This window comes from Malaclemys terrapin, chromosome 8, assembly GCF_027887155.1.
Source record: "Malaclemys terrapin pileata isolate rMalTer1 chromosome 8, rMalTer1.hap1, whole genome shotgun sequence".
NCBI lineage: Eukaryota > Metazoa > Chordata > Testudines > Emydidae > Malaclemys > Malaclemys terrapin.
In genome coordinates this window covers 91,001,457-91,028,789 of record NC_071512.1, presented here as the reverse complement: position 1 = coordinate 91,028,789, position 27,333 = coordinate 91,001,457, and the positions used below count along the sequence as shown (strand labels likewise).

The window sequence follows — 27,333 nt, the reverse complement described above, 5'->3', positions numbered from 1 at the left end:
CTTTCTGCTGGCAGCTTGTGCACAGTCACCTCAGGCCAGCCGCCAAGTGCCTAGCGTTCAAGCGTCAGTGGGCTACACGAAGTAGTTATCCCCCCACTTGTCTCACCTGAGTCAGTGGCTGTGCTCATGAGTTGCCTTAGGGCATGTGTAACCTTCTTGGGCACTGTACAAAACACAGCTGGCCACAGTGCCAGGCAGCAGTGCCGTAACAAGGGCACACAAAGCCGGGGGGAGTGATGGAGAGAGAAATAAAGCTGCTGGCATGGAGATATTTATAACCCAGGTGATCGCCCTCCCCCAGTGTCGTCCAGCCCCGACTTGCTCCTCCACCCCCTTCCCCAGCCCCGGAGGAGCAGCGAGTCCCTGTCTTTCCTCTGCAGCAACTGCTGCCGCAGGGGCCTAGTGCCACCCCCCCACCCCCCCCCCCCCATCTCGACTGCCAGGACAGACTGAGCCTGCCCTTCCCCCTCAGACCCTTTCATTTTCCAATGGGACCCTCCAGCAGCACAGGGTGTCTTCCCCCCCTCCCCCGCCCCCTCGCCCCAGTCACCACTCCTGCCCCACGCTGGGCAAGGAGCAGCCCAATCCCTCACCCCCAGTGAGGCTACAGTCAGGGGCAACAGCAGGGAAGGAGGCGCATGCAGCAACTCCCGGCACCCACCACAGGGGAGGCGAGGGTGCAGTGGCATAGCCAGCTTCTAAGAGGAGGGGGCGCAAACCTAAAAAAGGTACCCCCTTGGCTCCTCCTCTGGCCACGCCCCCTTGGCTATCTCCTCCTCCGACCGCACCGCCCCCTCCCCCCCCATGGCTCCTCTGGCCCTGTCGTGCCACCCCGCAGCCCCCCCCCCCCCGCGCTCCTCTGGTTGCGGCTGCCGGCCACCATGCTGCGCCCCCCCCACTCTCCCCGCCCTCCCCCCCCCCTCAGGCTGCGTCTGCTTCTCGTTCCTCCGGCCGCAGTTGGAAAGGCGCTGCTTTGGGCAAATTTGCTGAGGGGAAGTTGTTGCTTCCCCTGCACCCCACTAGCTACTGTGAGGGTTATTCCTGGACCTGAGCCCTAGGAGCACATGCAGTGACTGTGTGGGTGGGTGGGGGCTGCCTCCCCAGCGCTTGCTGCTGCCGGCAGGGAAAGGGCTGGAGGGAGTCCTCCTCTCTGGTCCCTGTCCCGGAGCAGCCTGCCTGTATCCCAAACTCATCCCCAGCCCTGCCCCACCCCAGAGCCCACACCCCCAGTCAGAAGCTTCACCCCCCACACCGCACCCTCTGCCCAAGCCCCTCCAGCACCCCCACACCCCAGTCCCAGCCAGAGCCCTCATCCCCCCACACCCCAACCCTGAGCCCCTCCCACACGCCAAACCCCTCAGCTGCAGCCATAACCCACAGCCCTCACCCCTGCACCCCATCCATCTGCATCTCTCCCATCCCCAAACTCCCACCCAGAGCCTGCACCCCAATCTCCTGCCCCAACCTAGGGCCTGCACCCCAGACCTCCTCCGTCACTGGGCCTTGGGCAGGGGACGGGGGGAATGGGGTTCTGGGCACCACCAAAACTGCTACAAACCTGCCACCCCTGATCCTGCCCTCCAAACCTGAACTCCCAGCATTCTCAGGACACAGGCTGATCCCTACTGGCCACTGCTGATATCCAGCACCTCCCTCCTCTCTTAACCTGTGAGTCCCTCTCTGGATTGGAACCAAAGAATATCTTGGCTGCAACATTACCAGCCCAAGCAGAGTTAGACCCCCCCCCCCCAAAAAGCGCAGGCTCTACCACCACTACTTCATTCATTCTTCGGTGGCAGGCCCTTCCCTCCAAGAGGGACTGAGGGACCAGCCACCAAATTGCTGGCCATGGGGGAGGGCGCAATTTTATAGTCTTGCCTCGGGTGCAAAAATACATAGTTACGGCTCTGCCAGGCTTACGGTGCTAAGCGTAAGTCAACTAAGCAATTGCTTAGGGCTCTACCTAGCTCCAACCCCCCCACCCAATCATCACCATCAACACCTTTGGGGCAGGGCTGACCTGGCTTATCTGCCCAGGTGCGGGGGCACAGCCATGTGGAGGGAGGCCCATGGGGGCACTCCTTGCCGGGAGTGGCATTTCCTACTGACTGTTTTAGGAGCATCTCCCCCCCCCCCCCCGCACACCCCCAATGTGCTGGCTTTTGTGCCTCCCAGTCTGAGGTACCTAGGATGCCTGTGCCCCTAACATGAGGCTGCCAATGCCATGGGCAGGCAGGTGCCTCAGCAGTAGATGCTGGTCTGCTGAGAGAGCAGCTCCCTTGTGAAGCCCACTCTTGGCCTCTAGAGCACAAACTGGTCAGTGGGGGACAGGGGCAGCTTGGTTGGGGGGAGGGGACGGGGGAAAGCTCTGGCCGGTGTCTGAGATGAGAGTTGGTTTGGGAGTGCCTGAGATGGTGGGGGGGGGCGCATCCTGAGGAAACTGTGTTGCGAGGGGCATGGGGGGGGGGGTATCTGGGGGCAGCTGAGGGTATGGGTGTGGGGGGGGGGGAGTCTCTTGGGCTGGATGTCAGTGGGGCATATGAGTTGGGGCTGAGGTGTCTGGGGGACAGTGCGACATTACAGAGGGGCTGGGCAGTGTTTGAGGGGGCAGGACGGGGAAGGTGTTTGTGGGGCTTGGCAGATCCTGGGGGTGGGGGTTGGGTGTATTATGGGGGGATGGGCAGTGTTTCAGGGGCTCAGGGGTGTGGCGTTTGTGGGGGTCGTGGGATGCTGGGGGGAGTTGGGTGGTATTACAGGGGGCTGGGGTGTTTGCAGGCTCAGGGAACACTTGGTGTGTCTGGGGGGCTGGGTGGTGTAGAGCTCAGGAGACTTGGGGGGCTAGGGTGTGGGCGGTACTACAAGGGGTGGGCAGTGTTTGCACGGGGGTGGGTGGTGTTTCAGGGGTTTGGCGGGGCTGGGAGGAATTTGGGCTCGCCCTGTTTCTCAGGGGGGTTCTGGGCTGGGTCGTTCCCTTGTTCCTGGTTCCTGCAGCAGGCGCGGTGCTGGGGCCCTTTACGGCTGCTGCAGCGCAGGTGCCACCTAATAGCTGTGGGCAGGCCAGTTGCCCGTGGTGTGGAGCTAGGTGAGGGATTCAGAGGGATTTGGGGGTGCAGCGGATTGCTGCGGCCTGGGAGTGAGGGGTTCAGAGGGTGAGCGTGAGAGCAGAGCTGATGCAGGGGGTTGGGGCGCAGGATAGCATCAGAGTGCAAGCTCTGGGAGGTGCTTACCTCAAGCAGCTCCCAGAAGCTGTGAAATGTTCCCATCTCCATTCCCCCGACTCCTCTGCGCGCTGCCCCAGCTGCAGGCGCCACCCTCACAGATCCCATTGGCCACAGTTCGTGGCCAACTGGAGCTGCAGAGCCAGTGCTTGTGGTGGGCACAGGATGGGGAGCCCCCTGACTGCCCCTCCACATGGAAACCAGAGGAGAGACATGCCGCTGCTTCTGGGGAGCCCCATAGAAGGCAGGGAGGCTGCCTTGTGCTGCTGCACCGCTGACTGGACTTGTAACAACCCAGTCAGAGCCACCAGGGTCCCTTTTTGACCAGGCATCCCGATCAAAAACCAGACACCTAGCACCCCTAAACCAAAGGGTTTTTTCTCCTTTCACTGCTTGAGTTTTCCAACTTTGACCCTAGTGAATCTAATCCACTGCAAGTGTCTGAAAGTGGGTACACTGTGTGGAAAAAATTGATACAGAAAATGAGCGTTGAAGTTCTCCTTCCAATTCCATTACGTCTATTGCTAGCCCAGAATAAGTTAAGGCAAAAATACAGGTACAAATAGGCCCTAGCAGCTGTTTGAAGCTGGGGTAGCTCAGTTTAGTTGTCTATAGAAAAGGGCACAGTGGTCAGACTACACTTTGAAGTGGGGAGATCACAGTCCTATTAAACCCCATCACAAACGCCCCTTTAGTTAACAGAGCCTATGTACTGAAAGGACAGGAAAACTCATCTATCTTTTTAAATCAAGCAGCATCACTCCAGACCAGGCCTGAGGCACCTTTGCTAGGCATGTTGGGAGCTTACAGTTATTGCTGTCCATAAGAAAGTAAACAGAGCCTTTTACAAGCACTACATTCACTATTTATAGATAACAGATCACATTTTATCTGGAAATTGATGAAGTGAAATATGTGAAAAGCAGATGCATACTAGACAGAGATCACCTCACTGCAGTTATTGATTTATCAATAGTCACTGGTCCTGAGTCTATACCCAAAAATTCCCAGCACCTGTTTTCCACATTAACAGCATGTCCCAGACACTGCATGGAGATTGAGCACCAGTATGTAGCTTCTTAGTGACTCAAGGCTTGTTTGTTTTTTTAAAGATTTAAAAATCAACATGCTTATTTATTATTTGTACTAGAGTAGCACTAGGGACCCCCACCAAGAACAGGGCTTCATGGTGCTAAACCCTGTTCAAACACATTTTAAGAAACCCTACTGCAAATATTTCACACTCTAAATCAGTAAGTTGGACAAAGTGCAAGATGGGAAATAGGGGCACAACAGTGTGAAGGGACTTGTCCTGGCTCATGGAGCAGGTCAGTGATAGAGGTGGGACAGAACCAAGGTCCGAGTCCCAGTGGTGCACTGATCATGTCAGATCTCACAAGTGAAGCAAGATCAACCATATAGCAAGAGACCCCAAGAAAACGAGATTGCTGCAGGGGTGCTGGCAATTCCTTAAGTGAAACTTTTCTCTGAAGCAATGAACCAGTGACCCCGTGGGGAGACACCGTGCTGCGATCTTTCAAATGTGATGAAAAAATAGTGATTGTAACCACTTTATCATTAGCTTTCCCACATTATTTTGCAAGAGTAGCGGTGTTAACTTCAGTGTCCTGGCCCCCTTCCATTGAGGTAATAAAATTCTCCCCATATAATGCCCACCTGCAGTTTCAGTTGAATTAGGTCAGCTTTGCTTCTTGTCATTGTAGGTCTGTTGTGTGCACATTGCACTACACAGGTGTTTGAAGTAACACGTGTTTTTATGTTGTCTTTGTGACTGAAAGTGTTCTATAAAAGCTATTGTATGAACTTTAGAAGACAAGCAGAGAACTTAACTAATCATTCAGTATAGCTGAGGCAAGTGACTGCTTCTGGTAAGCAGCTGCCTGGATTCAGGGATTCATCTTCTCCTCTCAAAGATTATTGGGCTGTGGTAGTAAATGAACAGCTGACAGCCTTTTTAACTCCACCAGTAACTTCTGCTGTCCTCTTCTGGTAGTGAGACAGCATGAACTAGGATGGGAGGAGCAGTGGGGAGAGTACAGCATTATAATCTAACTACATGACACTATATAATCCTACAGAAACCTCATAAATGCTGCTGATTGGGTCATTAGTGGAGATTTAAACCCAGGACCTCCCTACCAAAAAGTATTAGCATCTACTGCTTGAGCTAGAGGATCAAGTCATAGAATATCAGGGTTGGAAGGGACCTCAGGAGGTCATCTAGTCTAACCCCCTGCTCAAAGCAGGAACAATCCCTAGACAGATTTTTGCCCCAGATTCCTAAATGGCCCCCTCAAGGATTGAACTCACAACCCTGAGTTTAGCAGGCCAATGCTCAAACCACTGAGCTATCCCTCCCCTCATTAGTGTGTAAGGCAGTGGTTCCCAAACTGGGGTTCATGAACCCCTGGAGGTTTGCAAAATGTTACAGGGGGTTCCCAGGAAAAAAATTCCCTAATGGTGGACAGAGCTGTCCCTAGGGACCCCAGTTAGCAAGGGGCCAGTAGCCTAGAGCCCCTGGACTTCCAAGAGCTAAGCAGATCAAATCAAGCATATCTATCACACTGAGGAGATTTAAACTTCAAGACTCCTTATAAGAAATGGAAAGGGAGGTGGATTTTTTTTGCTGTTTTTAAAATTAAATAGGCAGCTAGTATTGTTTTTAAAATTATTATGAAGAACAAGTTTAAGCTTTGTTGTAACGTGCGTTGTTTGCCTGGACTGCTCAAGATCTGAATGCTTGTGTAAGAGGAACTCCGAGTTGGCTTCTTAAATACCTTCATGCTGTTTCACATCTGATACTCTTTGATGAAACATAGGAGCCTTGTCCTATAACAGGTTTATTCAAAGTGATACAAGCTACGAAAGTGAGATCTTGGAAGAGTGTTGCCATTTTCATAATGTAATAAAAATACTATAATCATAAATAATAATGTGTATGTAATAAGCATGTCAAAAACAAAATTAATATTTCCAAGATCACTGCTTTTATAATTTATACTCAGGCAAAGGAGAAAATCCCTGAAAATATTCATTTACAGGATGGGGTTCGCGGGACTTGACATTTTAGTGAAAGGGGTTCACAAGTTGGTAAAGTTTGGGAACCACTGGTATAAGGTTTAGCTAACTCAATCTCTTCTGTGGGTCAGCCACTAGAGGGCACAGAGACTCACACTGTATTAACATGTGTGACACCCTCTCCTCCATGCTGAAGTTCAGCAACTCAACTGGCAGCCTTAAAAATACTAGATGAATTAGAGAAAAACAAATTGTGACAATCTTTCAGGAAAAAAGTATTTATTTAAAGCCAGTACAAAAAATACATAGGCACACAAAATTCCTTTTGCTGTCACGTGACTTACAGATATAAAGCCTGCAGTACATTCAAATGAAAAAGGTTACCCTTTTAACACTAAAATGGTCACTTTGTAAATAGAATCTATGTAGAAAAAATATTTATAGTAAGATTAACAGCGTAGAAAATATACTATTGTATGAATTTTGTTCACCTTCCCAGTGTATACAATACTGTCTGGACATTGGCACTAAAAGGTGCACGTTTACAAACAAAATAAGCTTTAAGAATATTTTACAGGACAATAAATCTAACCAGTAGATTTAAAAATAAAAGAATGGTAGAAGTTCTCAATAACATTCTGACCCAAATGCCTCTGTACAGCAAGATGACAAACAAGTGACTTGAAAATATTCCAGTTTTTAAGCTACTGATGAGAAGTAGTAGTCTTGGCTAAAAATCCTCTAAGAGCAGCAGCACAGAATTCTCAGCCCAGGGAGAAGGGGCACTATGGTGGCTTTCAACCACCTTTGCTCCCTCCTTATACTAGAGAGGCCCCGGTGTAGTTTAGACACCCCTGGAAGCCTGTCTAAATTACAGTAATCTCTAAGGGCTGCCCCGCGGACCACAGCATCTGCTGCAATCTCCATGATGCTGGCGTCTCTGCCTGACACATCCCTCCACACCCCACACGTACCATAGGCATACCACCTATACCAGGACTTGCAAGAGGGTCCCCAAAAAGCAGCCTTATGGCTATCTTCCTCAGTGCCTGCCCTAGAGGAATTCTCTAACAACTGGAACTGGGGATTTTAAGGCCCCTTTACATTGCTATGGCCCTATAACTCAGCATAAAAGGGCCAGAGAGGCGTTTGGATCTCTCCCATGGTCTTGTTAGATATAAAGGGTTTTAGAACAAGTAATTTCTGAGCTAATCCATCAGCTGAACAAAAAGTATGAAATTGAAATATTGGAATATTTTTTCAGGTTTAAAAAAAATCACTTCCATGATGTATCATTTAGGTTTACGATAGATTTCTCCCCAGTGATGTGGGCCGCAAGAGGTCCTGAGACTCTAGAAGACATGAGGCTGAAGGGGCTTGAGTAAGGTTATCAGGCATCTGAGGTGGAGGCGGGCTCACATTTTCACAAATATCAGAAAACGACTTCCAACGATGGCAGGGCTGATGAGCTATGGGGATGGACCTGGCCTGAATGCAACCGGGCTGCTTTGGGAAACAGCGGAAAGAAGTGTTTAAACAGCAGCCTCCTGGGCCCACGAAAGACCTGAATCCCACAGAACCAAGGGCTGACCTGTCATAGGATACCGAAGAGGACCCCTGCCCACACCTGAGCATGGGCTTTCAGCAAGGGATAAAGGGGGGCACACTCCCCGAGGATGGGGGGTGGTTCTTAGAAGAATCTACATAACTCTTGGTAGCAGCATCTAGACAGTCAAAGAGATTAAGCCCTTTAAAACGGGCGACTGGCCAGCTTTGACTTTACTCCCTCATCTGCATTCCACTCCCAAAGCCAAATGTGTCTCTGATCCACAGTGGAAACTCCGCATGCAGGCAGCTTTACACAAAAAGGAAGCAGCTTCTATAGAACAGGGGACAGTGGAGAAAGCCTCGTAGTTCTGGTGTCACAGGAAAAGCAGAGGAGAAATCCTTCTGAGATCCACCCACAGAGCTTAGGCTCCACAGCAAAATGAGCTGCAATATTCAAAGTCACTACTGCGAGCTTGTAAGCTGTACTAAGGGCCAAGTCGACTCCCAGTCTTGTCTGTAGGGTGGACATATACTCCATTAGAACAATTTAGAAGTGAGACATAAGGCCTATGCATCCACCCTAGAAATAGCAAATACTTTGTCTGGTTCCTCAGGAGAAACAAGATAACATCTGGCCTTAGGGTGAGAGTCTTGGATGCATAGGTCCACCCAGTTCCATTCCTTGGACGCAAGGTCCAGGATGGCCAAGTGGAAGGAAAAGATAACCCCCTCTTCTGCGAAGAACCATGTATGCTTGAAAACAGTATCTTTGGGGGTCTCTAAACAGAGAATGCAGAGGACACTGGTATCTGCATCAGATCAACCAAGGGGCTCGGAGGCTTAATCTAAGTCCAGGAGCAGATCACGGCCAAGATCTTGGTCCCTCTCTCCTAAGGCTGGGTTTTCAGGACTAGAAATACATTTGGGAGGGAGGTTGCCAAAGACCCTTCAGAGAGGGATGCCTGCCAAGGGCTGGGAAGGGGAGCTGCCACTCCCACTTTAGAGGTGGGGTGCAGACTGGGCATACCATCCCTGAGTGGTGGCATTTATGTTTTATCCATTTGAACAGTTGGCCCCAGATGAAACCCCCTTGCAGGGTGGTGCTTAACCAAACAGCAATTTGCTCTGCCTTCAACTCTCCATCTGAGAAACTGCTACTGGCTTCTTACTTCTCTCTCCCCACTCCTCAATTCTGTCCCATTTTTTCTTTAAAGTCCCCACAAAAGAGAAAAAGTGAAAAGAGATGACAGGAAAGCTGAGGCAAGGGCTCCAGGCTTCCAAAGGAGGAAAGGCAAACTGAGGGGACGGTGCTGAAGCTTATATGTCCAGGGGCAGGATCTAGCAGTTCTTTGCATTCTTGCTTCCAGTTGGTGGCATTATGATGCTATCTGTTCCAGATTCCCGCATCAGAGGGTGCGAGGACAAGGAGACATAAGAAAAAAAAAAAAAGAATTTGGCAGCACATTTTGAAGTTTATAGCAGAATGAGCTGAGTTGAAAACCCTCTTTTGACAGAGTTACTGACCTTGACATTTAAAAACAGGCATATTTATCAGATGTAAAGTTGAGACTAAAGTATTTAAATAAAGATCCAAATTTTATAAAAAGAATGGGGATCACAACAGGCTAAAATTAAACAGAAAATTTGGTTCCCTAGCCTATTACTATTATTATTATTTTGGGTGTGAAGATTTCCTGCAAGGCCTTTATTTTGTATATGAGCTAAAATATTCTGTAAGACACAGTAAGAGACATTCAGCACAAAAAATAATCTTAAGTTTACTTTCCTCAACTAATTTCTGCTGTGCTGCCATTGCTAACCTGGAGCTGGCCTACAAGAGTAAGGGATTGTTTTCAAACTACTAGCTGCATGATTTTAGGAAGCTAGTAAAAGCAGGAACACATCAGGTAAGTTTTTTTTAATGTATCTTATAATGTATCTTATTGTGTTGAATGCTCCCCCCATCCTTTTCCTTCGGTATATGGGTATCATACACAATTTTTCCATTTAGCTCAATTAAAACAAGAACTAGATAAGCAGGCTACCTTTAAGGATTCTAAAATGGAGGACTACGCTAACAATGCAAACTGCCAAAGAAACACAGTAGACACATACTGTAACACACAGTATGCTGATTAAACGTTTCTACAGAAAACGTTACAGAAATGCTCATCTCAATTACATAAAAAAAATATTCTGATAAATGCAATGTTTCTTTCAACACCATGTCACTCAGTTTTCCACCAAATATCCTTTCAAATGCAATTAGATTAATTGCCTGCGAAAGTCTCTGCTTGTAAGTGAAGGGTAGGAGTAGGAATAAATTATGGGGAAACGATAAGTGTACAATTTTAACCAAAGAAAGATTCTAAAGGAGGAAGACATTTCTGTCTATCAAATCAATTTTAATTTTTTAAAAAAATCAATACGGCTTGACATTTTAAAAATATTTCTCCATTAAAAACAGCTCACTATGTAAAAGAAATTTTACTGCACCCAAAAATAAACTGAATAGAGCATAAAATTTGGACAGAGTTAAAACATCAGAACTGTATCAATCATATAATGGTACAAATTAAATGTACCAATTAATGAATTACCTTGACATCATCTAGAAGAGTAAAGATATTTCGCTACTATGAGATAACAAATATTCATTCTAGATGACCTGTCAACGTGTAGCTGCACAAAATGTTATATATGGATTAACTCTTAATTTATTAAACTAAAAAGAACGTATTTCAAATTTATTCTTTTACTATTGTTTCAGAATAATGGGGCACACTTGGTACTGGGAGTGGAAGGGAATCAAAAACATTAATTCATTTAAAAGAATCTTTTAGACAGATTTTCACTTGATTTTGAATGAGTGCTAGACCTTACCCTGCAAAAACTTATGCACGTGAGTACCTTTATTTATTAAGTTGTCCAGTGGGATTACTAATGTAAGTAAAGTTACTCATGTATGACTGCAGGATAGGTCTTATTTTAATTCAGTGCTTCCCTGCTGAGTTCTCCAATATATTATGTAAAATTGGAAGGTGGTGTACCATCACCCCACCACCTATTCTTGAATTTCACCATCCTATACCAGCTTTACAAGAAGAGGTACTAAGCTGTTGTGATGCATGCAGAATCTGAGCAGGATGAGCACAGGCTTAAAAGTTAATGAACAAAATTAAACCTCTACTAAAATCACTGACTATTCAAGCCAATGTTTTGGCCAAAAACGTAAAACCGGATGACTGACTGAAATAAGAGTGTATTGCAGAATTGATACTTCTGCTGAAAGATCTGCACTTGCATATGCAACGTTGCAGAGCCATTCCTTTCCTTAGTAAATAAAAGAAAGGAGTTATATTTCAGTCTCCCTCCATTTCTGTATATATTCTAGCTCTAGAGAAAAAACTCCTCTTTCCCTTTTTCTTGTTCCTCTGAAAGCTTAATATTGACAAGAAATCAAAACTGCCAGAAATATGTATCTTCTTTTCATGATCTATGCAGGGCCTACAGTTGGCTTATAGTTAGTGAAAGTCTATAAATGTTACCCTGCTTCAGTAGCTTCCTTCTCGAAAATAAAGTAAACTAATCTGTTAGCTTGCGTTTTCTGAGATAAGGGGTGAGATTCCATGTTGCCTCTCCATGAGGCACAGCACAGAACTTGTAGCCCAGCACAGAGGGATCTATGCTGGCTTTAAATCATCTTTTTGCCCAACTGCTTCAGGGACTGGAGAGTCCTCCCTGTTCCACCCCCAGGGGGCTTATCTAAGCTACAATAGTTTCCCACAGGGGTCTTCTGGGCTGCAGCACTGCCCAGAATCTCCACAAGGCTCCGTGCTACAGCAACACTTCTACCCCCAGTACCAGCCCACTCATCCCCATAACTGGCATGCCCCCACACCAGGGTTTGTGAGGGGTTCCTCCGAAGGCAGCCTGATGTGCCTGAACTGAGGAATTCTGCCCTGAAAGGGATGCAGGGCTTTTTGAGACCCTTGACATCACCCTGGCCCTTTTAGACAGCATGAAGGGGGGGATGGAGCTGAGTCAATCATTCACCCTAAAAGCTAATTAAAAATATTTATTATTGCCCATTGATATGCTTAGCTGCAAGACAACCCAGATGCAAGCTAAACTGTAAATGATAGGTTAGGACAAGTTTTCTTGCAAGAAAACAAAATTGTATCTAAGAATATTAATGGTACTCCTGTAAAATCAAAGCGTTTACATCATCTGTGCACGGTTCTACCACCAGACTGGATCATAATAAATTACAAAAGATGTATTCCTCATAGTCCAGATTAAATTAACCAGCTGTATATTTAATGTGCAGTCAATTATAAATCTCTTTTTAATAGAAATTTTTAAAAGGCAGCATATTTAGATTGTGCAAATGCAGAGTACCAGCATTATTCCGTAACAGACACCCACATTGTAATATTTTTACTGTATACCACCAGTGATCGTTGGAAAAAACAACAACAAAGAAGGAGTTACTTCTTATAAGTAATCCCCTGGTCATACTGAGCTTTTTCCTTTAATATCCATCTTGATAGTAGCTTCAGACTGCTTGTTCAATTGCTCTTCTGTAAAAGTGATGTAAGAATACACCAGGCTTCCAGCAATACTACAAAACACATTTTTAGGTAAAAGAGAGAAATGATGCATATCAATGGCAGAACTCCATGTAAATTATCACATAAGTACCATTCTACATACTCTAAACATATTTTAATCGTGCATTCCTTCTCCAATTTATTAATTAACACTTTTACCTAGAATCCAGTACAGAGATTATTCTGAATTTTGATTCATTCCTACCATTGTACCAAAATATTCATGGACCTCATTATGCAGATGTACCAAACACTAGGCCTGGTGGTACAGGAGTTGGGGTGGGCCTATAAATAACTGGCCAGCCACAGAAATACAAATTTTTGATGATACTCTGCTGCTCCTCCCTTCCCCCCCCCCCCCCCCCCCCCGAGTTTTATATAGGCTGCAAAAGGAACAAAGGAAGTTAAATTGGTAAAATTTAGTCTGAGTCTGAGCAAGGTGGTGAAGTGTCAGCCATAAACTTGACTTAGTTAGCGGATTCTCCCCTTACCCCCTTGAAATCAATCCTCTTCTCTCCATACGGTTCATATTTTGTTCAATCTGATTTATAACCCATTTTCTCCAACCACTAAATATTTAGAGACTTTAATTTGTGAAGTTACCATTCAGAAGAACAAAGGAAAAAGGAATGTGTGTGTTCTATGCAGAGCTAAAAACAGAGTTTCTTTTGAGGTCATTTTATTTATTTAGGTTATCCCTTGACCAGTGTCAGACCATAAAATACTGTATGCCCAAGTACATTAAAAAGCTTAAGTAATTTCATTCTCTCTTACTACCTTTAGTTACAAATTTAAAATTTGTCTTTTTAAAAGGCAGAAACAGAGAATGGTCCAAATTTACAGGCGTATTTTAGCAGCACAACCTCTCCACCTTAAAAGTTTTTTTTTGTAATGAAACCAGTGGCACTATTTGGAGACTTTATATAATTTGAGCTGTAAATATTCAGCCAGAGCATTTAAAAAAACACTTAAAAAAAAAAAACAGCAACCCCAAACAAACCAAGGATGCCTTTTAGATCAGTCAAATGTAGGTCAGGATTGTATCAACTTTCAGTTTATATGCACTGAATACCAAACAACCCTGATGTTCCGAGTAGTGCCTAGAACGAGCAGTGCATTCTTACTGGGTGCAGACGCATTTCTGAATGTTTTAAAAAGAGAACCAGGGAGGTATGTGTTATTTTTTTTAAAATGGCTTTTGAAGATAACCATTTAAGTTGGTAGAATTGGAGATCGGGGGGAAGGGGTTGTTTGTTTTAGGTATTTATCAGTTGAAAAGGTAAGTCTCTGGGTTTTGTTTTTTTAAATTAAGTTTTAGTTATTTTCCCTTATGCGGTCTCAACACATGAAATCTACACAGTTACATCGGGTACGCTGTAGCGGATGATGATCAATGAACCAAGTAGTCCAATTACCTATCCTCATACAGTAGTTAGGACAGGATGCTTCAGAGAAAGGCATGAGACCCCATAAATGCTACAATAGGTCAAGGAGGGACAATCTATTCATTACTCCAGCTGATGATTTACTTATGCCGTGAAGTAAAATGATCGATAACTATAATTTTCTTTAATCCTAATACTTTAATTGCAGATTGTTGTTTCATTCATATGTCTGTCTATTTTAGGGTTTAGTACTGCTGCTCATCACTGTAGTATCTGAGCATCTTCCATGTAAAACAAATTAATAGCAGTAGCAAAGTCCCTAATGCACTTAATCGAGTCTCTGGCACTTCTCCCTTCTGGGGCAAACACACTGTGTGGGGTAGGGTTTTTGAATTTATTTTCTTCTTTTAGTTAGTAGGGGTTTATTGGGTGGAAGGGGGACATCAGTGTTGTGTCGTTGTTATGGTGAAAAGGCTTTAGCGAAGAGGAAGGTTTTAGAGCATTTCCTAAAGATGGTCAGATTCTGGATTCACTTGACCTCTCTAAAAGACTTGTTACGTATGGCATGTTGGTATGGCAACCCCCATTTTTTCAGAGAGAGAGAGAGAGAGAGAGAGAGAGAGGTGTGTGTCTCCCTACTGTATTTTCCACTACATGCATCTGATGAAGTGGGTTTTAGCCCACGAAAGCTTATGCCCAAATAAATGTGTTAGTCTCCAAGGTGTCACATGTACTCCTTGTTCTTTTTGTTCCAGAGTGGTATCCCCTCAACAGAGAATGCTCTATCCCCAGCTCTCACCTCCTAAATCACAGGCTTTGTGATCCGCACTGTCCCAGAGGAGTGCAGCCAATTGAATTTGGCTTTTGAAAATTTAAGACCAAAGGTTTAAATTGGCATTAGAAACTAATTAGGAGGCAGTGGAGGGTGGAGTCCAAGAGAGTCCAGAGGCTTCGCAGCACTTTGATGAATGGGGTCTGTGTGCCATCAATGAAAGAAGACAACCACTCGGCTCAGAGCATTTCCCCCCTTCCAACTATCACCACTTCGGTCTTGCCAGGGTCCAGCTTGACTCAGCTGCTCTTCATCCAAGCACTGATTTCTTGTAGGCATTCTGACATTTTAGTAGTGTTGGTGCTTTCATCCATGGAGATGGATGTATTTCAGTTTAGTTGGCAGCTAGGCCCCCAGCATCTCCCCTCTCGCCCCACAAAATGGTCTCAGGTAGTTATTGGAGAGAAGTGGGGATAGTATGAATCCCTATAGGACCCCAGAGATGAGGCCCTCCGGAAAGGCTAAGCAGTGATAGAGAGGAGCAACTGGAGCCACTGTAGTGCTGGGCCATCTACTCCTCCTGTGTCATGTAGCTGTACCTTGTTGTCCACTGTGTCAAACGCTGCAGAGAGATCCAGCAGTGCGAACACAGAGATCTTGACCGTGTCCATGGCCATGAGATGGTCATATTTTAGTGCCAACAGCGCTGCAACTGCTCTGTGCCCTAGCTGTCAGGTATCCACTATGCTGGCTGATTCACATGCTGGAGCATGGTGGCTGCTGATTTCTCAATTTCTCAATTTTTTGCCATGGAATGGGAGGCTGGAGACAGGAGTGCAATTGGAGAGAGCTTCAGGGTCAAGGGATGTTTTCTTGAGGATTGGGTGAACTGTTCCTCCCCGCCAAGGAGTTTGGTAGGTGACTTTTCTTCTCTGCAGGAGGATCTGACTGTATCCATTAGTACTGTGCATAATTCTTCATTGGCTTTTACCAGCCAGAAGGGGTATGGATCTGTTTCACAAGTTCTGGCTCTAATATTTTACAGGGCTTTGTGAGCTTCAGCATGTGTGATCAGGCCAGACTCAGTCAGGGTGGTGAGGCAGATAATACAGTCTAGTCGGGGTAGAGTTCTTTGTCCATTAGCTTCTTATGTATTCTGTTGATCTCACCAAAGCCAACAGCTCCTCACAGCAGTCAATGCTTGGGTCTGGTGTCTAAGCTATAGAATCAGATTTGACTAGCTGGTTCCCTACTTAAAACAGCTCTGTGGAGGAGAAGGAGAAGGCTTGCTTTTGCCTCCTTTATTGCAGTGGTGTAGTCCTGTAAGACCTGGTGATTACACCAGGAGAGTGGTACGTTGAGGATGCCTCCAATATCTACACGTACACTGAAGGTAGGATCTAACATATGTCGAGCTGCACATATTTCACAGAGGACAAGGAATCTGGAGTACCATGTTTGGCAGTAGCTCTGTTAGTTCCTTCCAGAAGTTGACTGGCTTTCCATCTGGAGGACAGTACACCACTGGGAGTCCTAGATTCCTCTTGTCCTTCACCTCACAGGTCCTATGGATGCACCTGAAAGATTTAGTTTCTGGGGTGGAATGTTTGTGAATCAGAGCTAGGGTACAAGGACAGCTACTCCGTGTCCTCTCCTTTTTGCTGGCACATTCTGGAGTTTGTCTGGGCTTGTGGCTGGAGGACTAGCTGTGCTAGGGCTGGGCTGGAGGCAGCACTGACCCATGTCTTTCTAGCGATGCAAACAAGGCTAAATTCTTCATTCAAAACAAGATTATGGACAACACTGGTTTTGACTGATGACCTTGCATCCAGCAGAAAGGAACTTCAGTTATTTTGTTTTTCTCCCCTGTTTAATGATGTTACCAATTGAGCAATTGGCTTTAGGTGCCTCGCTTTTGGATTTATCGATTCCTCTTTGAAACTTACAACATACCTTAGTAATTAGCATAGCAAATAATTTGCTTTTTAAGTTTCAAATGTATACAAATCCTTGAGACAACTTGAGGGTGACATGGTATTACTTCACACAGCCTAAAGTTCACCCTCCTACATGTGTTTTGAATAGCAACCAGCATTTCATGTAAAAATAAGATGCCAGGAAGAAAATATGCTTTTATTTTTATAAAAGATACACCCATAATAGTCATCCTGAATACACACACACACGCTTCTACGAAAGATTTTATCCCTTTAAAACCCCACATTTTCCTCTTCCTTTACTTCCAAACAAATCGGTTACCAAAAATGATGGAACATTAAGCTGGTGATACAAAAATATCTTAACTAAAAGCTATGACAAGAGCACGATCCTGCAAGCAATTAGGCACATACTTAATTTTATACATATAAATCCCTTGATATCAATAGGACTACTCACATCCATAACTGTTTTCAGGATCAAGACTTAACACTTCCTACATATTAACTTTGTAGTGGATTCCTCCCACCAGAATTCAAAAAAGTGCAGTTCTATTTTGGAAAGTGATCCTATTTGGATGGTTCAATCCTTCTTTCAGTAATTCAATAGCAAGTTGCTCAGTTTACAAGTTATTCTGAAGTGTTACATACATTCAAGACCAGTCTTCAGTTTTCTTACCTGATATTTAACCCAATGAAGTTTGTCCATGTGAAAATATAGTCTCCCCCAAAAAACATTCCGATATATGTTATTAATATATTCTGGAAAGGAAAATAAATAAAAAGATTTACACATTTTGCTTAGAATTTTTAAACAGCTGTTTATGTATATTCCACTGGCATAAACAGGATACTGAAATGAATAGAAGAGAGTCAGAAGAGAGAACTGTGTGAAAGATACTGACATTTGTATTTATAATACTGACTGACTTGAAGGTTACCATATCAGGGCTACTGGTAATATTAAAATATTCAGGCCTTATGGTTTTTTCCCCCCTTGTCTTACTGTTTTTCCTTCATATTGCGCTACTGAGCCCCAAAAATGTTTTCTCCCACCCTGCAAAACAAAGGCTGCAACATAGGGGAAAAAATGCTTCTGCTAGACAACCTTACAACAATGTACCTAGAGCACTGAATTCTTCAGAAAGCCAGTTGTTCTCTTGCTCTGCCTCTCTTCCTTATCTGCAAGTAGACAGATGCTGACATGTACAAAAATCCTTACCCTTAAAAAGTTATGTATTTCCAAAACTACACATACTGCTGGCAGCCCTAATTCTAGGCCTAACAACTTCAACAGTAGCTTTTTAGTTCCGATATGTTTTTATTGGTTTCCCATTTCCCCTCAGGCGTCACTGGTTTTGTTAAAGACTTCATTTAGATCTCCAGTCATGCCAAAGTTCAATATCCTCAGCTTTCAACCACACAACCATCCACAGGGCTTCTACAGTAGGGCTCCACAGGAGCTTAATCCCAGTGCATGAGGCAAAAGATATTCAAGAATTTACCCAGCAGAGATCCATATACAGATGCTGGCAGCTACAGATCACTACTGAAAACTCGTATCAATGAATGGAAAGGGCTCAGACAGACATGGGAGGGCTCTTGGAGATCATCAGCCCTAAAGGGAAGTTCTGCTCTGGAAAGGGATACAGAGGCTTTTATGTTGTATCTTTTCTCTCTATGTATTCCTTGTCTATCCTCTGACCTCTTAACCATGTCAAGCCAAGAAACTAGAAGGGCGAGCTGGATTCTATTGTGGCTCACAAAGCAATGGAATAGTTAATTAATTTCAGGACCAAGTCCGATCTTCAATTACACCTGTGCTAACTTATTAGATACAATGGGGTTGCACAGATTTAAATGAGGACAGAATCTTGCCTGGAGAATGTCTTAGAGGTAGTGCTATGCATCTGAAGAAGTGAGGTTTTTACTCACGAAAGCTTATGCCCAAATAAATCTGTTAGTCTTTAAGGTGCCACCAGACTCCTTGTTGTTTTTGTAGATACAGACTAACACGGCTACCCCCGGATACTTGACACCATTTTATAGAAATTATTAGTTACTTTCCATTTAAAGGTGAAAATTCTTAAAGGGTTAACATAGTATAGGCTTCTTTTTTTATGTTCATTTGCAAATGCGTGTCTCTAAATGCAAGCATCGAAGGCAAAACTTCCTGATATGTGAATAGTAAGACGTTTTATCTACTAATATAGAATCAAGAGACCTTGCTACATCTGGTTAATATAAAAAGTCATTGGAGTATAAAATATCTGTATTTATTGAGGAATTAATTAGCTATCTGGCACGTTTACTCCTTATCAAAAACTTAGGAAGACAAGAATCACCTCTGCATGTATAGTTAAGGGAAAAAAGTAATTTATCTGGTTACCATTTAAGTTGAAAGACCCTCTTTAGGAATCATGAAAACAGCCATGTTTGAATCATAGAATCATAGACTTTAAGGTCAGAAGGGACCATTATGATCATCTAGTCTGACCTCCTGCACAACGCAGGCCACACCCACCCAGTCCGGTATCAAACCTGTGTCTGAGCCATTGAAGTCTTCAAATCATGGTTTAAAGACTTCAAGGTGCAGAGAATCTTCCAGCAAGTAACCCATGCCCCATGCTGCAGAGGAAGGAAAAAAAAAAAAACCCAGGGCTTCTACCAATCTGCCCTGGAGGAAAATTCCTTCCCGACCCCAAATATGGTGACCAGCTAAACCCTGAGCATGGAGGCAAGACTCACCAGCCAGACACCCAGGAAAGTTTCAAATGAGTTACTACAGAGAATTCTATTTCAACTTCTATTAAGCCCTCATGGAATTAAAGGGATATCTCAGAAAGTTAACCGAATAAAAGAAAGGTATTAAAAACTTTAAAAGACACTCTGAGAATTTCCCTCCACAAAGATAAAAGCAATAACCACAAAGTTGATGAATTACAACCCAGCTGCATATGCATTAGTAGATGGCATATTCACAAGCTGAATATGTTGCCAGGCTCATCCCATGAAGGCACTGAACAAGTGAAAGGTGACACTGATATTTGAATCTAGCCAAGCCCCTGAAAGAGGTGAGTCTTCCACCTTCCATCAGACTATAGAAAGAAAACAGACTTGGACACTGGATACTTCAGTTCTCAGCTCAGCCTGTTCACCTCATACCTTCAAATCAACAGCTCTACAAACAAACTGCAGCAGCAACAAGATAGTTGAGATGACAAAGAAGCCAGAAAACAGCATGAAAAGGAAGCAACCCTCTAGTCTAGCATTGCTTCTGCAACCTGATAACTTCACCAAGACTTTTAACACTGTTGACAAGAAGTCTGAAAAAGCACTGCCAACAAATTAGTTGTAAATGATTCTCGTAATGATCTTATTGGACTATTGAAATGCTATTGTAAGTAAAGTAATAACAGCTTAAACCTGCTAAACGGCAGCTTGTTTAGGCTATGCACTCCTGGAGAGCTGACATAAGCTAACCTTGATAAACTGAAGTAGTGGAATTTAATTTGAATGTAAAAATGAGCAACAAAAATGATTACAAGTCTAGAAAACATGACCTATGAAGAAATATTGGGGAAAAAAAAGGGGGGGGGAGGGATTGTTTAGTCTGGAGAAGAGAAAACTGTGGGGAACATAACAGCCTTCATGGACGTAAAAGGTTGTTATAAAGAGGAGGGTGATAAATAGTTTTCCTTAACCACTGAGGACAGGACAAGACGTAATGGGCTTAAATTGCAGCAAGGTAGACTTAAGTTAGACATTAGGAAAAACTTATTAACTGTCAGGGTAATTAAGCACTGGAATAAATTACCTAGGGAGGATGTGGAATCTCTATCATTGGAGGTTTTAAAGAACATGTTAGACAAACACCTGTCAGCAATGGTGCAGATAACACCTTAGTCCTGCCTCAGTGCAGGGGATTGGACTACATGACCTATCAAAGTCCCTGCCAGTCCAGCACTTCTATGATTCCTATGCTTAATTTTCAGTAAATTGCCAGCCTCATAACCTCTCCTTAAAGTGCTTTGGTGTGTTAAGAAACATTATTATTTTAAATTCGTAATTTTTGAATGGCTTCTTTTAAGTAAACAAGTTAAATATTTTCTCCAGATTCATAGGATTTAGCTAAGATCACTTACCTCTGCCCATCTGTAAATTGTTTAGGTTAGGACCGATAACCAAACTGGATTCACCAACCCTTAAATGAAATTCCTTTACCCAGGTACAAACTATGATAATTATCTATGCTCCACTGAGATAGAACTCACTACTGAATTGCAAAATAATACACTTTGGTCTTAATTTATCTAGGGAACAACATCCCCAGGAGCCCAGACTCATCCTCGATGGTGTAATCTCTCCATAATAGAGAAATACAGAAGAGATTGTGACTGAAATAGCCACTGGTTATAGCTCACAGGTTTTTTTCTTTCCTTTCTTTTATTAATGTTATTCATAATTCATAAGTGTGAATATTTTGCTAGGCTTTAGTCATGGTGCCCCACAACACATAATAAGAACCACAGGCGAGTAAATGGGAGGTCACATCCTTGAATTGGCATTGAGAGAGACAATCATGAAGATTTGACTTACTGTTCTTGGTTTCTCTAGACTAATTTTATCCTCCAAGTTACCAAAAATTCCTACTTAGCTCTCTATACCCCTTCCACTCATACAAAAGCCTCTGAGAATATAAACATTTATGCTGCTTTTGTAAGCATCATACAGGCACTGTTGTAACACAGGAAATGGAAACTTAATAAACTTGACAAATATTTAAGAGATTTATGCAATTTACCTTAATACAGCCAACTATTGTAGTTGTAAGAGCAGAATTATACTGAGTGCAAAGAACTGTGGAGTACATCAAAATAAACCTGCAGCAGAAAAAAAACAAAACAGAAACACAACATTCAGCTTTTCATCATTTGAGGGTGCATTTATTATACTAAAATGCCATCTCTCTCCCTACTCTTAATTATATAACATACTACAGAGTTTCCAGAACTACTTGTTTGGAAAGACCTGTATAACTCATGATAGAGTAATGTTATCTGTCAAAATACACAGCAATAGTGTCCCCACACCATCATGTACACTATATACTATACTGCATTGTACAGGAGGACCTCACTAATTCGCATTAACAGGGCAATCCTTTTGTGATCACTAAATTTTGGAAATTAGTGAGTGAGCAAACAGACTAGAAAACATAAGTTTACTACAGCACAAATTCTACAGGTAGTTTAGTTTGACAGGCATTATTTAGTTTTATTTATAAGAAGTTATGTTTGTAAGTGTCTCAAACTATATTTTAAAGTAATGAAATCTTAGTAATGACTTCATTACCACACTCTATTATTTAATTCTTACTAAGAAGAGGGCCAAGACCACTGGAGCTCGTGGAATCAAGTTTGTAGATTAGCAAAGTGAGACTCTACTAGTTTGAGTAAAAGGAAATAGTAAAATATGCCATTGCTCATAAAAAAAAGCTAGATTTAAGAAAATAAAACACATTACAGGTATGCAGTCTCTCAAAAAATCAGAATATACAGTAGCAACTGAATTTCTAACTCATGAGACAACCTTTTAAGGAATAATCTTTCTCCAAACTGTTGTGCCACCACTGAAATTGGACTTTCTACTGATTAGTACGTTACCAACAGTAGAACTTCTCTGCAAAGATTATTCTCCCCACAATTAACATTAATAGGAGTTTTATGTGCATATTGACTACAAAGCAGGCCCTTCCTTAGTATCTATTGGTGGGGATACAGTAGAGAGACTACTACTTGGAGGAAACACCACTAAAGTTAAAGTAAATCCTTACCCCATTACACATGAGAGTGTAAACTGTATAACGAAGAGTGTATCTGCCCAGCCTTTATATTCCATTGCCTGAAACAAACAAATCCAATCTTAAAAATGAAAAAATCATGTTCCAAAGTAGACTTTAATCCTTTAACATTTTGCCGCAGTTAATGTGAAAGCCAGAAGTGAGCATTAAAGGATCATGGCCATAAGGAGGTCATTCACCAACGCTATTACAGCCTTCTGAGAACAGCGGCTTAGTGTGAATCCAGATTCTAGAATCACAGGAAGAACGTAAGGCTAAAAGGGACCTTGAGAGGTCACTGAGGCCAGCCCTCTGCACTGTGGCAGAACCAAGTAAACTTAGACCATCCCTGTATGCAGCATAGTTGTAGCTGTGTTGGTCATAGGATATTAGAGAGACAAGGTGAGTGAGGTAATATCTTTTTCTGTTGGTGAAAGAAAAGCTGTTGAGCTTACACAGAGCTCTTTTTCAGGTCAGTCAGCCCAGAACTCAAGAGGAGCTCTGTGTAAGTTCACCAGCTTGTCTCTCTCACCTACAGAAGTTGGTTCAGCAAAAGATATTACCTCACCCACCCTGTCTCTTTTAGACCATCCCTGAAAGTGTTTTTAAAAACCTCCAATGATGCTGATTGAACAACCTTCCTTGAAAGCCTATTCAAGAGTTAAACTACCTATATAGTTAGAAAATATTTCCTAGCATCTAACCTAAATCTCCCTTGCTGCAGATTAAGCCAAATACTTTTTGTCCTATTTTCAGTGGACATGGAGAACAATCGATTGCTCCTCTTTATAGCAGATCTTAACATATTTCAAGACTTATCAGGTCCCCGACCCCCGGCCTGCCTTTTATCAAGACTAAACATGTCTATTTTTTCATCTTTCTTACAGGTCAGGTTTTCTAAACCTTTTATCGTTTTTATTGCTCTCCTCTGGACTCTCCAATTTGTGCACATCTTTCCTAAAGTGTGGTGCTGAGAACTGGACATTGTATTCCAGCTGAGGCCTCACCAGTGCAAACCAGAATCGAACAATTACGTCCCATGTCTTACATAGGACATGCCTGTTAATACACTCGAGAACAGCAGCCTTTTTTTGCAGCTGCTTCACGATGTTGATTCTCAATTTATGATGCACTATAACCCCCAAATCCTTTTCAGCAGCACTATCACCTAGTCAGTTATTCCCCATTTTGTAGTTGTACATTTCATTTTTCCTTCCTAAGTGAAGTGCTTTGTACTTATCTTCACTTAATTTCATCTTGTTGAATTCAGACCAACTCTCCAATTTGTCAAGATTATGAATTCTAATCCTGTCCTCCAAAGTGCTTACACGCCCTCCCAGTTTTCATTAAGCACACTCTCTACTCCAATATCCAAGTCATTAATAAAAACCTCACACTAGATTCACAGACTCTAGGACTGGAAGGGACCTCGAGAGGTCATCGAGTCCAGTCCCCTGCCCTCATGGCAGGACCAAATACTGTCTAGACCATCCCTGATAGACATTTATCTAACCTACTCTTAAATATCTCCAGAGATGGAGATTCCACAACCTCCCTAGGCAATTTATTCCAGTGTTTAACAACCCTAACAGTTAGGAACTTTTTCCTAATGTCCAACCTAAACCTCCCTTGCTGCAGTTTAAGCCCACTACTTCTTGTTCTGTCCTTAGAGGCTAAGATGAACAAGTTTTCTCCCACCTCCTTATGACACCCTTTTAGATATCTGAAGACTGCTAGCATGTCCTCTCTCTGTCTTCTCTTTTCCAAACTAAACAAACCAAATTCTTTCAGCCTTCCTTCATAGGTCATGTTCTCTAGACCTTTAATCATTCTTGTTGCTCTTCTCTGGACCCTCTCCAATTTCTCCACATCTTTCTTGAAATTCGGTGCCCAGAACTGGACACAATACTCCAGTTGAGGCCTAACCAGCGCAGAGTAGAGCGGAAGAATGACTTCTCGTGTCTTGCTCACATCGCACTTGTTAATGCATCCCAGAATCATGTTTGGTTTTTTTGCAACAGCATCACACTGTTGACTCATATTTAGCTTGTGGTCCACTATAACCCCTAGATCCCTTTCTGCCGTACTCCTTCCTAGACAGTCTCTTCCCATTCTGTATGTGTGAAACTGATTGTTCCTTCCTAAGTGAAGTACTTTGCATTTGTCTTTATTAAACTTCATCCCGTTTACCTCAGGCCATTTCTCCAATTTGTCCAGATCATTTTGAATTTTGACCCTGTCCTCCAAAGCAAGTTGCAATCCCTCCCAGTTTGGTATCATCTGCAAACTTAGTAAGCGTACTTTCTATGCCAATATCTAAGCCGCTGATGAAGATATTGAACAGAGCCGGTCCCAAAACAGACCCCTGCGGAACCCCACTCGTTATACCTTTCCAGCAGGATTGGGAACCATTAATAACTACCCTCAGAGTACGGTTATCCAGCCAGTTATACACCCACCTTATAGTAGCCCCATATAAGTTATATTTGCCTAGTTTATTATAAGAATATCATGCAAGACCGTATCAAATGCCTTACTAAAGTCTAGGTATACCACATCCACTGCTTCTCCCTTATCCACAAGACTCGTCATCCTATCAAAGAAAGCTATCAGATTGGTTTGACATGATTTGTTCTTTACAAATCCATGCTGGCTATTCCTTATCACCTTACCACCTTCCAAGTGTTTGCAGATAATTTCCTTAATTACTTGCTCCGTTATCTTCCCTGGCACAGAAGTTAAACTAATTGGTCTGTAGTTTCCTGGGTTGTTTTTATTTCCCTTTCTGTAGATGGGCAGTATGTTTGTCTTTTTCTAGTCTTCTGGAATCTCTCCTGTCTCCCATAATTTTCCAAAGATAATAGCTAGAGGCTCAGATACCTCCTCTGTTAGCTCCTTGAGTATTCTAGGATGCATTTCATCAGGCCCTGGTGACTTGCAGGCATCTAACTTTTCTAAGAGATTTTTAACTTGTTCTTTTTTTATTTTATCTTCTAAACCTACCCCCTTCCCATTAGCATTCACTATGTTAGGCATTCGCTCAGACTTCTCGGTGAAGACCGAAACAAAGAAGTCATTAAGCATCTCTGCCATTTCCAAGTTTCCTGTTACTGTTTCTCCCTCCTCACTGAGCAGTGGGCCTACCCTGTCTTTGGTCTTCCTCTTGCTTCTAATGTATTGATAAAAGGTCTTCTTGTTTCCCTTTATTCCCATAGCTAGTTTGAGCTCATTTTGTGCCTTTGCCTTTCTAATTTTGCCCCTACATTCCTGTGTTGTTTGCCTATATTCATCCTTTGTAATTTGTCCTAGCGTCCATTTTTTAATATGACTCCTTTTTATTTTTAGATCATTCAAGATCTCGTGGTTAAGCCAAGATGGTCTTTTGCCACATTTTCTATCTTTCCTACCCAGCGGAATAGCTTGCTTTTGGGCCCTTAATAGTGTCCCTTTGAAAAACTGCCAACTCTCCTCAGTCATTTTTCCCGTCTTGATTCCCATTGGAAACCTATCAGCTGTCTGAGCTTACCAAAATCCGCCTTCCTGAAATCCATTGTCTCTATTTTGCTGTAGTCCCTTCTACCCTTCCTTAGAATTGTGAACTCTGATTTCATGATCACTTTCACCCAAGCTACCTTCCACTTTCAAATTCTCAATGAGTTCCTCCCTATTTGTTAAAATCAAATCTAGAACAGCTTCCCCCCAGTAGCTTTTTCAACCTTCTGAAATAAAAAGTTGTCTGCAATGCAGTCCAAGAACTTATTGGATAGTCTGTGCCCCGTTGTGTTATTTTCCCCAACATATACCTGGATAGTTGAAGTCCCCCATCACCACCAGATCGTGGGCTTTGGATGATTTTGTTGGTTATTTAAAAAAAGCCACATCCACCTCTTTCACCTGGTTAGGTGGCCTGTAGTAGACCCCTAGGATGACAGCACCCTTGTTTTATACCCCTTTTAGCCTAACCCAGAGACTCTCAACACTTTCGTCTCTTATGTCCATCTCCACCTCAGTCCCAGTGTGTACATTTTTAATATACAAGGCAACACCTCCTCCCTTTTTCCCCGTCTATCCTTCCTGAGCAAGATGTACCCATCCATACCAACATTCCAATCATGTGTATTACCCCACCAAGTTTCGGTGATGCCAACAATGTCATAGTTGTATTTATTTATTAGCACTTACAGTTCTTCCTGCTTGTTACCCATTCAAATGCGAGAAGTATATAGGCATCTAAGATACTGATTTGATCTTGCCTCCCAGTTTTGCCCTGACCCTCCTTTCTCTCTGCCATGATAGCCCATGCTCCCTCCTATTTCCAACCTATCTCCCAGGTCTCCATGTTCTCCACTTACCTGTGGGCTTTGCTCACCTGTCCCCGTCAAACCCAGTTTAAAGCCCTCCTAGACCTAGGACTGTCCCTATGAGACTCCACTAGATAAACTACGGGTGTCACATCAAACCATTTATAACTACTCTATGAGCATGGTCTTTCAACCTGTTGGGCACGCACCCTACAGTAAATTCATCTAGGCCTCATTTCCCTACTTTGTTTTGAGAAGGTCATATGGGACTGTGTCAAAAGGCTTACTAAAAATCAAGATCACATCTATAGCTTCCTCCCTATCCACTAGGCCAATAATCCTGCCAAAGGAGGAAATTACATTGGTTTGGCATAATTTGTTCTTGCTATATCCATGCCAGATTTGTGAAGCATTCAAGATACTAGCAGAGGATAGACACTGTTGGACTCTCACTCTTCTCTTTTCTCTCCCCAATGATTCTACACAGGAAAAGGAGGCAGGCAGAAGTACCCAGCCTTAGCTTCTCAAGAAGCAATTGCTGACATGTAGGTTGTTTCTGTCATCCATTTACAGCAATATTCAGCATAAATAGTGAACGTGGGGGATGTTTGTGAAATAGTGAAAGTGGCTAGTGTGCAGTTTAGAAACGATTTTGCAGCTCCAACAATGTGAGCAATA

The 27,333-nt window shown here is 43.3% G+C and overlaps 1 protein-coding gene across 1 annotated transcript in view; it reads right to left on the bottom strand.

The window, feature by feature from the left end:
* Positions 1-6,519: 6,519 nt before the first annotated feature.
* Positions 6,520-27,333, bottom strand: part of SLC35D1 (solute carrier family 35 member D1) — a 34,883-nt gene continuing 14,069 nt past the window's right edge. The window contains exons 9-12 of the mRNA XM_054037204.1: positions 22,349-22,416; positions 21,317-21,395; positions 17,192-17,274; positions 6,520-12,429 (exon numbers count right to left, since the gene is read on the bottom strand). Coding sequence (XP_053893179.1) covers positions 12,321-12,429; positions 17,192-17,274; positions 21,317-21,395; positions 22,349-22,416 — 339 coding nt within the window. The 3' untranslated portion in view covers positions 6,520-12,320. The remainder of the gene's footprint in view (positions 12,430-17,191; positions 17,275-21,316; positions 21,396-22,348; positions 22,417-27,333) is intronic.